General features: G+C 40.1%; 1 protein-coding gene across 1 annotated transcript; it reads left to right on the forward strand.

The window, feature by feature from the left end:
* Positions 1-5,854: 5,854 nt before the first annotated feature.
* LOC307135043 (flavin-containing monooxygenase 5-like) lies at positions 5,855-12,010 on the forward strand. Its single transcript, XM_079831196.1, has 9 exons — positions 5,855-5,875; positions 7,154-7,297; positions 7,435-7,623; positions 7,739-7,904; positions 9,600-9,742; positions 9,848-10,044; positions 10,158-10,513; positions 10,911-10,983; positions 11,095-12,010. The coding sequence occupies exons 2-9, from the start codon at positions 7,166-7,168 to the stop codon at positions 11,522-11,524; spliced, it is 1,686 nt and encodes a 561-aa protein (XP_079687322.1). The 5' UTR covers positions 5,855-5,875; positions 7,154-7,165; the 3' UTR covers positions 11,525-12,010.
* Positions 12,011-17,707: the final 5,697 nt, after the last annotated feature.

Below are 17,707 nucleotides of genomic sequence, written 5' to 3' on the forward strand. Positions count from 1 at the left end.
TCGCACACAGGGTTGCCGGTTCGAGCCCCGCTCTCACAGGTTTCTCAATGAGTCTCAATTTAGTGAATGGCGGCCAAGCCCTCCACCACTTCTCTCAGTCCCCTATTCAGGCGACTGGAGAGGTTCAACAGTGTAGTAAACGAGCCTGTTATGAAACACGCACGCCACACACACTGAAAACACTGTCAAGAGCGCGACTTACGTCATAGCTGCGCCCTCTGCTGTTACGGTGTACTTCGCACACAGGGTTGCCGGTTCGAGCCCCACTCTCACAGGTTTCTCAGTGAGTCTCAATTTAGTGAATGGCGGCCAAGCCTTCCACCACTTCTCTCAGTAAACGAGCCTGTTATAAAACATGCACGCCTGTACACAGAACGCTGTATTAACGGTGATCCTAACAAACAATTAAGAGTTCTTTCCTCTGTTATGACTGCAGGCAGTGTGTCCCCTACATAGGGTGTACCCCTGTATATAAGCACTGTTAATTCAGCGCTATAGAACCACTCAAAAGTCCTGCTGTGGCCGGATTACCACTACAGACTTACTTTACATTCTCTCAATCCCCTCGGGTCAGGCGACTGGAGATGTAAATATTGCAGTCAACTAGCCTGTTGTCAAACACGCTCGCCTGCACATCAACGCTGTGTTTTAACAACGACTTTACTAAAATACATGCACCTTGCACATAAGCACTGTTCTCACAGATTACTGCTCACGCCGAGAGCGCTCCATATGTAGAGCACGCGCCCACTACAGGTGTGTGCCGCTACACATAAGTGCTGTCCGCACAGTGTCACATCTCTCCCCTCGGCCCGTTTTTGTTCCGGTCAGGGAGAAAAATACTGTTCTGAATGTTTTTCATGCAATGAATGTAAACTACGAGTCCGTTTTAATGCGTGCTCCCCTGCATTCTACCGCCATAAAGGCGAGTTAAAAAATTCCAGCTCAGAGCGAGTCAGGGTTTTTTACAGCCGCTACTTCCTTGTTCCCCAAAAAAAAAAAAAAAAAGATGGCGGCCTCAGGCCCATCTTAGATCTCAGACACCTGAACAAGGCTCTATCAAAAGGCCTTTCAGAATGCTGACATTAAAACAGATCATCGCGCCAATCTGCCCGATGGACTGGTTTTTCTCATTGGATCAGAAAGATGCTTACTCTCATATCCAAATTATCCCACGTCACAGACCGTTTTTGAGATTCGCGTTCGACTGGAAGGCTTATCAGTGCACAGTCCTGCCATTTGGCCTGTCCTTTCACGAAGTGCATGGATGCAGCTCTCTCCCCCTTAAGACAAGCGGGAATGCGCATTCTGAACTACCTCGACGACTGGCTCATACTGGCCCAGTCAGAGGAAGAAATAAAATCTCACAAATCTATGCTACTCAGCCATCTAGAATGCCTGGGTCTCAGAATAAATACAGCCAAGAGCTCATTGCTTCCCAGGCAGAGAACCTCTTTCCTGGGAACGATTTTAGACTCAGCCCAAATGAGGGCGTGGCTATTGGACGAACGCGCTCTGACTACACAGCAGCTTGCATGTTCATTCAAATGGGAACCAACACACCCCTAAAAAATTTCAGAGAATGCTAGGCCTAATGGCAAAAGCTTCTCCAGTACTTCCGCTGGGTATGAAGCACATGCGCCCCCTGCAGTACTGGCTGAAATCACGGGTTCCTTCCCAAGCGTGGCATTCAGTCCAACTTTGTATCAAAGTGGGCCGCGGCTGTGTCAAAGCCCTGGCCCCGTGGTCACTTGGAAACAGTTTCCAGACGGATGGTGGTCCCCACGGACGCCTCCAACTCGGTTTGGGGCGCTCTGTACGAGGCGAACCGGCCTTCGGCTCATGGTCGAGCACGGAGTCACGGTTGCACATAAACTGCCTAGAAATGCTGGCAGTAGTGCTAGCCCTCAAGACTTTTTTACCACGTCTCTCAGGTCACCATGTTCTAGTCTGCACGGACAACACGACTGTGGTCTCCTACATAAACCGCCAAGGCGGGCTCAGGTCGAGATGGCTCAACCAACTGGTCAGACATCTCCTCCTATGGGCAAAAGGCAAATTACATTCACTAAAAGCAGTGCATGTGCCAGGCAGACTGAACAAGGGAGCAGACATGCTCTCCAGGGGCCTCGTGTCTCCGGGGGAATGGGCCCTCCATTCCTAAGCGGTTCAAATTATATGGAGTGTTTTTGGGAGGGCAGAGGTCGACCTCTTCGCCTCCGAAGACAACTGTCATTGCCCAATCTATTTTTCAAAGAGCAAGGATGCGCTGGCCCACGAATGGCCCAGCTGCATACTTTATGCTTTTCCACCAGTACTGCTCATTCTCCAGATTTTTAAAAGGATCAGGGAATGCGAGCACACAGTCCTGCTAGTGGCTCCACTCTGGCGAACCCACATCAGGTTTCCCGAGTTGATTCAGTTACTATCAGCAGCCCCATGGCCTGTTCCCCTAAGGAAAGATCTCCTTTCTGAGGCGAACGGGACAATCCGGCACCCCCACCCCAAAATTGTGGCCGTTACATGTTTGGCCACTTAAGGGGGGCTCGAGAACCTGCCAGTGAGTGTCTTGAGCACCATCAGTGAAGCTAGAGCTCCGTCTACTAGACGTCTCTATGCCCTTAAATGGTAAGTGTTCTCTGACTGGTGTTCAGTCAGGAACTATAACCCAGTGTCATGCGAGATATCACAAATTCTTGTTTTTCTATAAGAGATGTTGGATGCAGGACACACTCCATCCACACTCAAAGTCTACACGGCAGCTATCGCCGCATCTCATACGCCTATAGCTGGCCAATCAGTAGGCAGACACGACATGGTCATAAAATTCTTAAAAGGAGCCAGGAGGCTTAACCCCCTTCTCCCTCCTACGGTGCCATCCTGGGACCTTCATTGGTCCTAAGAGCACTAAAAAGACCTCCCTTCGAGCCGCTGCATACGGCTGAATTAAAGCCACTTTCGCTGAAAACTGCCCTGCTATTAGCACTGGCATCTGTTAAGCGTGTCAGTGACATTCAAGCGTTATCTGTGAACGCGTCATGTTTAGAATTGGCCCAGGCGATTCTAAAGTCATCCTCAAACCAGGGCATGGTTATGTACCTAAAGTGCTTTCAACACCGTTCAAAGCACAGGTAATCACTCTCTCTGCCCTCCCCACTTCGGAGGATGAGAGACAGTTACACCTGCTCGGCCCTGTTAGGTCGCTTAGAGCATATATTGAGCGGTCCTCCCACTTTAGACAGTCGGAGCAGCTCTTTGTAAGTTTTGGTGACCGAACTAAGGGACTTCCGGTCACCAAACAAAACCTAGCCAAATGGCTAGTGGACGCGATAGCGTTAGCATATGACACTATGGGCCTCCAATGCCCCATAGGTGTCAAAGCTCACTCCACCAGAGTCATGGCCTCCTCTTGGGCGTGTGGTCTAGTGGAGTTTCTATGGGTGACATTTGTAGATCGGCAGGTTGGTCCTCACCATCTACTTTAACCAGATTCTTCAGTCTGGATGTCCCTGCACTGCAGGCACAAGTCCTCGCTGTATAAAAATACTAAGACGGCCTAACGAATATTAGACGGCCTTGTAAGCCCGTCCCCGTCATAAGTTGGCATTGGGGCCTTCATATGCTTCAATGCTTACACATTCCTTATAGTTACCGGCCTCTATGAGCCCAGTAGTATAAGACGTGTGTACATATTTATTATATATATAAATGATGTGTCAGTAACTCTAGTCTTGAGCCCTTTCTAATAAGTGTTCAAACTTGAGGGAGTACATGTCACTGCGCTTATCACAGCACGGCGGGATTTTACAGGTTCCCATGGCGTCTTAAGATGCAGTACGAACTGACCGTTCGAAAGGGAACGTACTCGGTTACTTAACGTAACCTCGGTTCCCTGAGATAAGGGAAGGAGTACTGCGTAGACGGCCGTGCTATGGCGCTGACTCGGGTGATCGTCGCTTCAGTCGATTTAACCTGACGTTTTTGACAGTTACAGCGTATTTTATATGCCCCTTTCGCGGGCTCTTGCGCTCAGCTTCGCGGGCTTTGTGCCAGATTACGCTGTTCTGCCATTGGTTCATGCAGTTCCCTCTGGCCAGCCAATAGCGTGCGAGATGTCTTGACACTGTTTTGACTGGGCAGTAGCACTGCGTGATTTTACAAATTACTTCAGTATATTCGAGAATAGGAGAATTCCCATGGCGTCTTAAGACGCAGTACTCCTTCCCTTATCTCAGGGAACCGAGGTTACGTTAAGTAACCGAGTACGTTTTTCACTCTCCACTTCCTGTGAAGTGATGTATCGATGTTCCCTTCTTCCCTACGCCGTTCGCAGTACCCTTCGAACTGAACATGTTCGCTCCCTTTGGATTGGAATCTCACTTAAGATGGCGGAATACCCTCTGCAGTCCACTTCGCAGTCCACTTACGGTCGAATGGAAAGCACCCAGTGACGGGATGCACTTAACTAACCGACAGAGTCCGTTATAGATGACGAAGTAGTATGTCCCAAAGCTTGCATACTCTTCTGCTACACACTCAAAAGTATGTACTTTTTCTTCACAAAAAGAGTACATACTTTTAGGTCGTAGTAATTGTAGGCACATTAGGACGCAGCAAAAGAAGATGGCTGCTGCTGCTGGCGAACAGCGGTCTTCTGAATCGGCTTTGTACAAAGAACGGCACTGAAGTCATAGCTCCTCTGACTACGTCACCTTCTTTGCAGCGTTGCCAACTAATTTTCAGGGAAAGTTGCTAAAGGCAGGTCGATTTGTTGCTAAATTTTGCGAAATGACGTTGTGATGTCATTGCATGTCATGATGACTTGACTGCGTAACCATGACTATGGTTAACCATGATTATTGCCTAGAATACACAATGAGATTACACAAATCTCAGTGAAAAATATGATTTGAAATGTTAATTTAGAGTTCGTAAAAAATAATATAAATATTTTATTTTTAAAAGTAATATAAATGACATTCTTCATGATCAGACATTTTTGTCTTTAAGTACAACATTGAATTATTGAAGAGTTATACATTTTTGAACAATTTCATTTTATGTATTTTCTTATTAACTAGTAAAACTACACATTTTGAGCAATTATAGTTTCTTTTAAGCATTGTATTTGTAGTTGGTGTGCTACTACACTCTTTTACAAGTCTGTAAAAATAGGGCACGGTGCACTGTGTTAGGCAGGAATAATGTGTAGTGATTTTTCACAGCTATTTTACCTGTATTTTAAATTGCGCGTTGCATTTTGTGTTTAGGGTTACAGGGTAAAAACTTAACGGATAATGTGCTAGCAAAAAATTACCAGTGCCTTTTTCATTTTTTTGTAAAATTTTTCATACAGTGTACCTAACTGAACAACCATTATTGGAACAAGCTAATAACTTGCGGTGTCATAAATGAACAATTATTATTGAACAATTGCAGCTATAGCAACTTAATTCACATTTGATGTGTGTATTGTTAGGCATCTTTCTCTGGCTCTCTTCAGGCTGATGTGCTGATTGGCTGGCTAGCTGTTCTAAGGTTTCCTCTTTTTGTGTACTTTAGATGAAAATATGTGCCCTTTTATTGTTTGAGGCACTAAATGTTGCCAAATCAATTTTAAAAATAGCTAAATTTGTTGCTAGGTGCTTTTTGAAAGTTGCTAGGGTTGCTAGTAGCTAGTAGTGGTTGGTTGTAGCGCTATTGCATGCAGTGCAGAGGGAATTTGAAAGACAACTGTTTATCCCGCCCCTCGGATTGAGCCCTGCCAATGGTGTGTTCCCAGACCCAACATCTTGATGTGGGTTTGGCTTGTCAGGCTAAATAAATTACGTAACTTGTACTTCGTATTAGCTGGGAAGGATTTGCATGCAGCCAGGTATGGTGTTCATTCTATTCATCAGGAGCAGTTAAGTTCCATATATTTCATTAACAGTTCATTTAAGTATTGTGTATTTAGGCATGTTAACTGTTATTTCCATAATTCCCAAAATGCCACTTTTTTCACTTTGTGTTATTTTGTATATTTTAAAATGACTGTGGTGGCTGATACCAACTTAGTAACTTTATTGTTTGAACAAAAATAGTTTAGGACTACTATTAAATAGCCTTACCTTATACTGTTTATTCATCAGTATTTGTCATAACTTTACAATTTATGTGTAAGTTAACTGGGGCGATGTGTGTGTGTTATTTTTTTATATAAATTTGCTCAAGTGAAATTATTTAACTTAAATATACAAGGTTTATAAAAATGATAATTCTAGAAGAAAATTTCAGATGGCACTTAGAGGCTTTTGCATCTGAACTCTATATATATATCCTGTCAGAGTTCCATTTTCTAATGATTGCTCCAACAGTGGACCTTTTTTCACCAAGCTGCTTGGCAATTTCCCCGTAGCCCTTTCCAGCCTTGTGGAGGTGTACAATTTTGTCTCTAGTGTCTTTGGACAGCTCTTTGGTCTTGGCCATGTTAGTAGTTGGATTCTTACTGATTGTATGGGGTGGACAGGTGTCTTTATGCACCTAACGACCTCAAACAGGTGCATCTAGTTTAGGATAATAAATGGAGTGGAGGTGGACATTTTAAAGGCAGACTAACAGGTCTTTGAGGGTCAGAATTCTAGCTGATAGACAGGTGTTCAAATACTTATTTGCAGCTGTATCATGCAAATAAATAGTTAAAAAATCATACATTGTGATTTCTGGATTATTTTTTTTTAGATTATGTCTCTCATAGTGGACATGCACCTACGATGACAATTTCAGACCCCTCCATGATTTCTAAGTGGGAGGTGGGAGAACTTGCAAAATAGCAGGGTGTTCAAATACTTATTTTCCTCACTGTATGTATATATATATATATATATTTAATATATATAAAAAACTTTCACAAATTATAAATGTAAAATTATGTCAAACAGGTGTAAAATTTAATTTTGTGTATTATGAATAAATAAAAAGCTGGCTATGACATTAAATTTAGCATGACACAAATATGTTTCAAAACTCATTTCTACACTGGTGGATAGTTTCATGTTTTGGTAAATGCCAAAAATCTCTAGAAGATAGTTAAATCATGAGGTTTCAAGTGTGTGTGCATAATTGATGACATTTCTTTCTTTTTTTGGGTGAATTATTCCTTTAAATTTGACAGTTGTGGATCAGCATGGCTAAACGTGTTGCTGTGATCGGAGGAGGAACCTCTGGGCTGACCTGCATCAAATGTTGCCTGGATGAAGGCCTGGAGCCAGTGTGTTTTGAGACCAGTGATGACATTGGAGGTCTATGGAGGTTTAAGGTGAGATATGTCTATTTGATTGGGCTCACTGAAGTAAAAAAGAAGGGGGCCAAGAACTGAACCCTGAGGCACTGTTCATTGCAGACCATAAATAAACAAGAAGCTTATGCAGTTTGTTTTTTGTCTTTCCTTCTTAGGAAAATCCAGACCCAGATCGTGCTAGCATTTACCACTCATTGATTATCAACACTTCAAAGGAGATGATGAGTTTCAGTGATTTCCCCATCCCTGCCCACTTCCCAAACTACATGCACAACTCCCTCATCATGGACTACTTCCGCATGTACGCCGATCACTTCCAGCTCAAACGGCACATCCGTTTCCAGGTCTGGCCTGAAAAGCTTGAATGTGAAGTTTTATAGAAATATTCTGTACCTCATATTTATCTTAGGTTTTTGGGGTTTTAGAGATTCTCTATTATTCATGTTTTGTGTTTCTTAGACTAAAGTCCTTCATGCTACTCCAAGGCCAGATTTCCCTCACTCTGGTCAGTGGGATGTGGAGACCGAGTCCAAGGATGGCCGTAGAGAGAAGCAGGTGTTTGATGCTGTGATGGTCTGCACCGGTCACCACTGTCACCCTCATCTCCCTCTAAAGGACTTTCCAGGTGCAGTACATGTGATGGCTAAGCAAACACAGTCCATGTGCAAAGTGCAACAACAAAGTCAATAAAAGCCAAACTAGGACACTTATAGTAAACCTTAGTTGAACAAGAGTAATTAGGTCTTATCACAGCTCTTGTACAACTGTTGTATCATTAACAGAATCTCAGGCAGCAATATTGTTTAATGCGTTTACAAGGTTCTCTTTCAAACAATCACATATGGGAACGCCCCCTTGCACCAATTACACCACGCCTGTCCGAAGGACGGACAATCACAGTGGATCTGTTCTCAGAGAACCCGGGTTACACAAGTAACCTAATGTTCTCTTTCAAACAATCGCTCGGTATCTCACATATGGGAATGATATAGCCAACTCACTGGGAATGAATGCAACAAGCTTTAAAATTATTCAATAACAAGTCAAATGATTTTACTAATTAGTTAATTTTATTGCTTACAATATATACAAAATGTAAATGCAATGGCAGACTTAATAAATTATATAGATAAGTTATATATTGCATTACATAACATATAGTGCATCCGGAAAGTATTCACAGCGCTTCACTTTTTCCACATTTTGTTGTTACAGCCTTATTCCTAAATTGATTAAATTAATTATTTTCCTCAAAATTCTACAAACAATACATCATAATGACAACGTGAAAAAAGTTGGTTTGAAATCCTTGCAAATTCATTAAAAGTAAAATAACAAAAAAAAATCACATGTACATAAGTATTCACAGCATCCTGTTTCCACTGATCATCCTTGAGATGTTTCTACAACTTGTTTGGAGTCCACCTGTGGTAAATTCAGTTGATTGGACATGATTTGGAAAGGCACACACCTGTCTATATAAGGTCCCACAGAGCACAAACCAAGTCATGAAGTCCAAGGAATCGAGGCACAGATCTGGGGAAGGGTACAGAAAAATGTCTGCAGCATTGAGCACAGTGGCCTCCCATCATCCGTAAATGGAAGAAGTTTGACACCACAAGGACTCTTCCTAGAGCTGGCGGAGGAAACCAGGCACTGCTCATTCCCTGGCCAGTACCATCCCTACAGTGAAGCATGGTGGTGGCAGCATCATGCTGTGGGGCAGGAACTGGGAGACTAGTCAGGATCATGGGAAAGATGAATGCAGCAATGTACAGAGACATCCTTGATGAAAACCTGCTCCAGAGCACTCTGGACCTCAGACTGGGGCGAAGGTTCTTCCAACAGGACATCGACCCTGAGCAAACAGCCAAGATAACAAAGGAGTGGTTTCGGGACAACTCTGTAAATGTCCTTGAGTGGCCCAGCCAGAGCCCAAACTTGAACCTGATTGAACCTGATTATCCTGCAAAGAAGAATGGAAGAAACTGCCCAAAAATATGTGTGCCAAGTTTGTAGCATCATACTCAAAAAGACTTGAGGCTGTAATTGGTGTACATTTGAATTGTTTTTTTCTTAATTTTTTATTTGTAATCAATTTGCAAAGATTTCAAACAAACTTTTTTTACAGTACCATTATGGGGTATTGTTGGTAGAATTTTGAGGAAAATAATTAATTTAATCCATTTAGGGATAAAGCTGTAACATAACACAATATGGATATAAGTGAAACACTGAATACTTTCCGGATGCAACTGTAACTGAAACAGTGATATCCTTTCTATACAATAGTGGCAACATTTTTTAATCCTCTCTTTAGGAATAGACACGTTTAAGGGGAAATTCTTCCACAGCCGTGAATACAAAAACCCTGAAGAATGGCGAGGAAAGAGGGTAGTTGTAATTGGCATTGGAAACTCTGGAGGAGATATTGCTGTAGAGCTGAGCAGAATGGCCAAACAGGTGATATGCCATAACGACAGTATAAATAATTATAGTATATGAATAATTATACTTAAAGCCTCTGCATTCCACATTGTTTCCCTTACTTACCTTCCCTAATTCCAGGTTTATTTGAGCACCCGAAGGGGATCTTGGATACTAAATCGTGTAGGAGAAAATGGTGTTCCATCAGATATGTTTAATAACAGAATGCGTACTTGGCTTATTCAAATGTTGCCTGTTGGATTTATCAACAATGTCGGTGAGAAAAAAGTCAATAAACGGTTCAACCACAAGCTCTATGGGCTGCAGCCTGCGCACAGGTACTCTGAACACTGGAGGAAACAAGACTGCTGACTTTGGTCCATGAAAGTGTCTTTGCTGCAATTAACCCTTTTCATAGTGTACTATATAATGTCTTTTGTTTATTTCACAGATTTTTCAGCCAACATCCCATGCTCAATGATGATTTACCAAACCGGATCCTCTCTGGTACCGTCTCGGTCAAGCCGAATGTGCTAGAGTTTCGTGGATCAAGTGTGGTTTTTGAGGATGGCACAGTTGAGGATGACATTGATCTGGTGGTGTTTGCCACAGGCTACACTTTCTCATTCCCCTTCCTGTCTTCACATGTAATTCCTGTCTCAAAGAACAAGGTATCCCTGTACAAATACATGTATCCCCCAGCACTGGAGCGCCCAACTTTAGCCGTGATTGGTCTGATCCAGCCTCGGGGAGCCATTATGCCCATCTCTGAGATGCAAGCACGCTGGGCCACACGTGTTTTTAAAGGTATCAAACATGATGCTGACCTTCTGCACAGACAATTAAGGGCTGTTCTTGAAATATATGTTCATATTCAGAACAACAAAGTCTACATATACTATTGGTCAAGATTTCTATCACCAAAAAATGTTGTAGTGTAGTTTTTCATGAGCATTTTCTCTCTGACATTTAATTAAGCACAGATTTTAACTATTAGACAATGACCTTTTCTTTTTTTGGTCTTGTCTTGGTCCTTTTGGGCTGGTTTTAAGTTTTGAAAAGTTACAGTATGATGGCATAGTACTTATAGTATTTTTCAGGATGTGATTACTCTTTTAGTTTTACTTTAAAGTAATATATGAATATGTCAGAACATTAAGTACACAGTGTTTTTGTACGTAACAAACTGTGATATGCTCACTAGGACTTTGCAAACTGCCTTCAATGAGTGCAATGATGAAGGACATTAAAGCAAAGGACAATGCAATGGCTCAAAGGTTCTCCACACTTCACCTCACATGACTATATAACACAGCATTTACACAATTTCTACAGTTAAAATGTCATTTTAGTGTATCTTGATGGCTCTTAATCATACTGTCACGCAGGTATGTGGCTGCTCAGAGACACACCATCCAGGTGGACTACATCCCCTACATGGATGAGTTGGCTAAACAAGTGGGTGTCCGTCCTTCTATGCTGAAGCTTCTCCTGACAGACCCTAGACTGGCTCTGAACATCATCTTTGGGCCCTGCACCCCGTACCAGTTTCGCTTGCACGGACCAGGCCGGTGGGAAGGTGCACGGCAGGCCATCCTGACTCAGTGGGATCGAGTCACAGAGCCCCTGAAAACACGCTGTGCACCAGAGCCACAGTCCCAGCGCTCCTCTCATTCACTCATATTCTCAGTGTCTGTTGCAGCGCTGCTGTCTGCTCTGTATTACTGCAGGGCCAGTCTGCACACACTCATAGCAGACCCTTCATCTCTCCTCGACAAGATCAGGACTTTTGTACCATTGCCAGTGACCACAAAGTGATCATGTAATATGTTTACATATTATATATGTATATATATATATCATCACAAACTTAACATACTTTAAATGAAATGTAACATCGTAACAAGTGTGCTTCAATTAGGGTAAATTGTAGTCAACATCATAAAAAATGTATATTTGACATTACTTATAAAGTATAAAATGCTTGATACTGAATCATAAGTGCCATAACATTTGAAACACAGTTTGTGTATAATGGACATTTAATTTTATTGTAAAATTGATTTTATTTGCATTTTTGTATGCAATTATCAAACTCTTTTGTTGTTAAAAAGTATTGTCTTAATGATGAATCACAACTGCTGCAGTTGTTAGCATGTCTGGTTAGCATATGCATTTACTCAAATATGCTGATATTGAGAATAGTAAGGCTGGTTAAATTGTGTAGCAAAATCAAATCTTAAAAATGTATTTTTAAAACAATGTAATTATATTAATCAAATAAAATGCCACTTAAGTCTACTTAAACAGAGTGTACTTTCATAACTGTTTCTTAACACACTTAAGTGAACTTTAGAAAAGTAATAATTTACATTACTTCTCAAAACTTTTGCGTTCCCTCGAGAATGTATGTTCGTTCTCAAAACCTTTGTATTCACACGAGAAATTTACATTTGTTTTCAATACTTTTGCGTTCCCTTGAGAAATTTACATTCATTCTCAAAACTTTTGTATTCCCTTGAGAAATTTGCATTCATTCTCAAAACTTTTGTATTCCCTTGAGAAATGTATATTTGTTCTCAAAACTTTAGCTTCCCCTGAGAAATTCACATTTGTTCCCAAAATATTTGCAATCCCTAGAAAAATTTTCATTTGTTCTAAAAACGGTTGTGTTCCCTCGAGAAATGTATATTCGTACTCAAAACTTGTGCGTTCACTCGAGAAATTTACATTTGTTTTCAAGACTTTTGCGTCCCCTGAGAATTGTACATTTGTTCCCAAAATGTTTGCGTTCCCTTGAAAAAATTATATTTGTTCAAAAAACTTTTGCGTGCCCTCGAGAAATTTAAATTAATTCTCAAACTGTTAACGTTGCCTGAAAAATTTGCATTCATTCGCAAAATGTTTGCGTTCCCTTGAGAATTTTACATTCGTTCTCAAAACTTTTGTATTCCCTTGAGAAATGTACATTAATTCTCAAAACTTTTGTGTTCCCTCTAGAAATACACTGATTCTCAAAATGTTTCCATTCCCTTGAGAAATGTACATTCGTTCTCAGCTTTTGTTTGTCATTGAATCATTCATTCAACAGATTCGTTCAAAAACGCTTATTCATCCAGTAATGAAACAATTGAAATCTTTATGAGCGAGTCATTCATTTATTCTTTCAAACTGATTTTTAAAAAGAATTCATTCAAATTAATTAAGCTTTTAACATCTTTTTCAGAACCTCTTGTAAATTGCGTTATTTTGTTTAGTTATCTGTAGCGCGCTACGAAGACTCTAAAGCTATACCTTTAGCAAAGGTATACCTTTCCTAGGCGTCTTCTCCGAACTATACCTTATGTGCGACATTATCAGATGCTGAACATGGAGGTGGTGCTGAATTGGTTGATATTGATGGCTCGAGAATCGATTATTCACTCTATATAACAATCACTCTGTTACTTCACTGCGTTATGTGAGAAAGCGGTGTTCTTTATAAAAGAAGCACTTCAGAAATGGTTGAAATTGCATTTATCAGGACTCATGGGATCTTATAAAAATAATCCAAATTGCAAGCTAAATCCAACCCTCGATATTTTATATAATTTCAAAACCTGCAACCTCATGCCCAAAAGTATCATGAGGATGATGAAAGTGAAACAAGGTTTATTAAACAAACTCTAACTAAAGCCAACTGCAAGACAGCATGCACACACGCGCAATACCAGACAAATGAGAACTGAAAAGACTGCAACTTAAATAGTGAACACAAACGAGATAATTAAACAGACACAGCTGAACTAAATGAACTCATAATGACAGTGACCATGGTAACAAAGGAGTGGCGGGAAACGGAACAAAGGAACAAATCAAACAAGCAAAACAGACTGAACATGTGACATTACTCACCCCTCCTGGAAGGCCTCAAAAAGTCTTTACTGGACACTAGACAGAAGGGTGCAGTGAAAATACCCTTTTCGTTCGTACCGCAGTGCCCCTACGAACGCGATTTCAAATGTCTACCTTATGCGATTTAACCAACAACTGAGGTTCATGATGGAACTGCAGGGGGTTCGTGAGTTTAATGAAAAGCTATTCAATCATATTTTTAAATAAATCATTGAAAAATAAAAATAATTCAAATAAAAAAAAGTATTTTATTTGTAAACTGTGTGTCATGTGTGGGATTACAAATTTAAGAAAGTACATTGCATTTAGCATTTAAGGTAAAAATGATGATATCAGATGAATTAGTCTGCTATGCAAATCTTCCAGACCTGTTTTACTGATTTCAGAGGCTCTAGCAAGAGACTCCTTTCCTGCCAGTTCCTGTTCTCTTCATTGTAAGTAAAATGAGCACCATTTGTCTTTAATGGCTCTTGGAGCCCTTGAGTGATTGGATTAGCATCTATGCATTTGAATGACACTGTTATGCTGATTAAATCTGGACAGGTGACACATGTAGGGTGTGTCCTTTTACCTATACAACATTTGCATTGTATTGTTCAGAGTGTCTCCTCCCCTGCTGTATAATCCCTCCCCCTAAAATGTAGATAAAATACAATCTATAACTCCTTTAGTTAGACTTGGAACCTCAGCCGAAGAACAACACAATTCTCAATAAACGAGTAACGTCTGCTTTAAAGATACCCCAACGTCTCCTGGTCTCTTCTTCAAACGAGGAAAAAGAAGTTCACAACACATGTGCCCATTAACTGACAACTGAGAAGTGTGAACTTAATTTTATTAGTAGTATTGTGCCATTGTGAGCATAACATAATCATGTAATGATAAGTAACTGTTGTCTGCTTATGAGTATTAATATAATCTAATTACAAGTATTTAATATTTGGAATCTGATTACATAATCCAGATTACATATAATTACTACCCAGCACTGGCCAGGGGACTAAAGTTTTCACAGATTAAAAAACACATACACTAAATGACTCTGCACACGGCGCCATCTTTGATTTAGCTCAACTATTCGCTGTATTGCTGCCAGTTTGACCAAACTCCCCACAACAATAATTTAAATAGACTCCTAAGCCTGGAGGAGACTGGAGGTAAACGGCTCCAAGTAGCCTACTGCTCAAGAAGTGACAAAATAACGCCAACACTTTCCTATTTACATGTTGTGATGTGTTACACCGTGTACTAAGACCGACAGAAAATTAAAAGTTGTGATTTTCTAGACCGATATGGCTACGAACTATTCTCTCATTCCTGCGTAATGATCAAGGAACTTTGCTGCCAATGATATTGCACAGCGCCTGGTGTTATTTTGTCACTTATTGAGCAGTAGGCTAGCTGGAGCCATTTACCTCCAGTCTTTGTGCTAAGCTAGGCTAGTGGTGGGTGCTTCAGACAGAGTTACTGCACGCACGGAGATGAGAATGGTATGTATGGACTTATCTAACTCTGGGGGATATGGTGAATAAGGTAAAGTCCCAAAAAGTCGGCGTGTTCCGTTAAAACCAGACCAAAAATCGTAATAATCAAACTAAATCATAATAATAATGGTAATAACAATATAGGGAGCCCACAACAACAACAACAACAACAACAACCACAAAAAAACATTCAAAAATATATTGTCCCCGTTTTTTAATTAATAGCCTAGATCAGTGGTTTTCAAACCCTGAGACTTAAAAAATGGGTCGCCAGGATGATTTAAAAAAAAATGGAGTGGCATTAAAAATATAAATTGTTTCATAAAATCAGCATATAGGCCTAAATAAAAGGAATAAATACGCGAAATATATTTGACTTAAATAATTAACAGATTAACAAAAAGAAAGAAAAAAAATATGACTGTTAATTGGCATCCCATATATAGGCCTAGCTATCAAATTAGTGCAGAATCAACATTGCTTTGCAAATGCATCAATAATCAAAAGCTGTTATGTGGAAAAGTGCTGAGCTGAATTTTTGTGCCATCTAGTGGTTTAATGGAGAATATAGTCAAATAGCCAATTGTCTTCTTATGCTTGTCTTGACTTGTTTGAATGTAATTGGTTGTAGGCCTAGTATATGGGTCACGACAACAACAACAACAACAAAAAAAAGAGGGTCGCTCTTACATTTTTTTAAAACCACTGGCCTAGATAATAACAAATTAGATTTTAGTGATATTTTGACCACTCAAATAGGATTTGTCCCCAGTTTCCATTTCAGAAATCTGGTCACCTTAATTTAGGTGTTCTTGGAAACATTTGGTGTAAGTAGTGATAGAAATATTTTATATAATGGCCTCAGAAGTGGTAAAAGGGTTTAACATGAAACTACAGACAAACGCAGACTAAGGATGTTCAGGTCAAAGACCATGTAGACTTACCCAAATTACCTTAGATTACCTACCTTAGATCATTATAAACCAAAAAACTTAAATGGACATTCAGTTCAAGAGACTCGTATGGTTGTTGTGAACAGTGATCTCCCGGCTGTGAATAAAACTTCATTTCAGCAAAGAGCAACTTTGGAGTCGTGTCAGGTATGCTGCGCAGCTGAGGAATAGAAGTAGCCTACTAAAGATATATGCTCAAAAGATCACAACAGAGACAGTGATCGTGTTGGAAGACTATAGAGCCGTTCTCGGGGTGAGGCTGTAATACGTTAAGGATCCTGCAGAGACCAGCGTACACCTGAGAAGGACGGTGTGAGATGCTAAAGACCTGTGTGCTCGTGTGTTTGAGGTAGCTTCTCGACGGGACGCCGTCACCTTACTTCGGGAGGGGAATTACCTCGAAGTATTGAATTGTATTAGAAGTATTCGAGAAGGGAATTACCTCGAGATAGCTACTGTAGTATTATATTAACAACTGGGAGTTGTTTTGAATTGTCTGTATAGTGAAGTCAGATATTGAGAATTTCCACTACAGTTTACAAGTTCTAGTGGTTTGTGGATATTTTAATCCAAAAATCTTACATATTTTGTGCCTTTAAGAAGGTTTCGGGAACCCCTGTTCAGAATCGTGATCTTGTTCCACACAAAAAAAATGTGATTATCTATTTATCATCGTGCTCTACTGCGATCATAACAAGTGCTCTGCCAAATTCTCAGACAAAATAATCATTTTTGTTGTTGCTGTTGTTTAACTGAGAAACGTGTCATTGTCTTTTGTCAGTCGTCACATAAATAGGCCTAATAGCAGCATTTTACTTTTATTAAATACTTAATAATAAATAAATAAAACAATCGTTGGAGAAGCCTGAGTTTGGAAGGGGTACTATAATTTTGTTATGATCAACTCTAGATGATAGTTATTAGTTATGCAGTAGTTGTTGCAGTCATCATTTTAATTTAATATTTTAATAAAAGAAAGCATGGTAACGTTTCCAACCGTTTTAATGTGACCTTCATATAATATAAAATGTATTCCTTGGGACATTTAAAGTGCTAAAAGTTTAAGAAAACCCAAATATAGCTACTCTAAGCACGGAGTATTTCCATGCATCAGGGGCCCGTTTCAGAAAGGAGGTTAAGTGAAAACTCTGAGTAGGTTAACCCTGAAATAAGGGAAACTCTGGGTTTTCTGTTTCAGAATGGGAGGTATGTCAAACCCGAGAAAGCAGAGTAAGTCAAGCCCGTTTCTGAAAGAGAGGTAACTTATACTCAGAGTCAGTTACCAGGGTAACTTACTCTGTGAACCTAACCTGGTCAGAAGCAGGTTTTCTTTTGTAAACCCAGAGTTTCTTTCGTTCTTCTCCCCATTTTTAAAGCACCAGCAGTGTTTAAATACTTTATTCATTCATTCAAACGCCACAAATGCTTTTCTTACTGAGTATTTTGGTCGTATTTCAAGTATAAATATAAAAAATATATAAATTTAATCTAAATCTAAAGTAAGCAAAGTTTACTTAAAACAAATTAAATTATCTGACACTTGACAATAATACAAAGTAAGAAAAGCATTATTTGCAGGAACATTCATTGCTCATATTTCATCATTTTATCATTTTAAGTGACAAAAATGGCATGTCCTTTTATACAGGATCCTGACGTTCACTTGATAA

The sequence above is a fragment of the Gobio gobio genome (assembly GCF_949357685.1).
Source record: "Gobio gobio genome assembly, chromosome: 12".
Lineage (NCBI taxonomy): Eukaryota > Metazoa > Chordata > Actinopteri > Cypriniformes > Gobionidae > Gobio > Gobio gobio.

Coding starts and splice junctions, on each gene's coding strand:
- LOC307135043 (XM_079831196.1), top strand. CDS start 7,166: ATGGCTAAACGTGTTGCTGTGATCGGAGGAGGAACCTCTGGGCTGACC. Junction 7,298..7,434: donor GAGGTCTATGGAGGTTTAAG/GTGAGATATGTC, acceptor TTTCCTTCTTAG/GAAAATCCAGACCCAGATCG. Junction 7,624..7,738: donor AACGGCACATCCGTTTCCAG/GTCTGGCCTGAA, acceptor TGTGTTTCTTAG/ACTAAAGTCCTTCATGCTAC.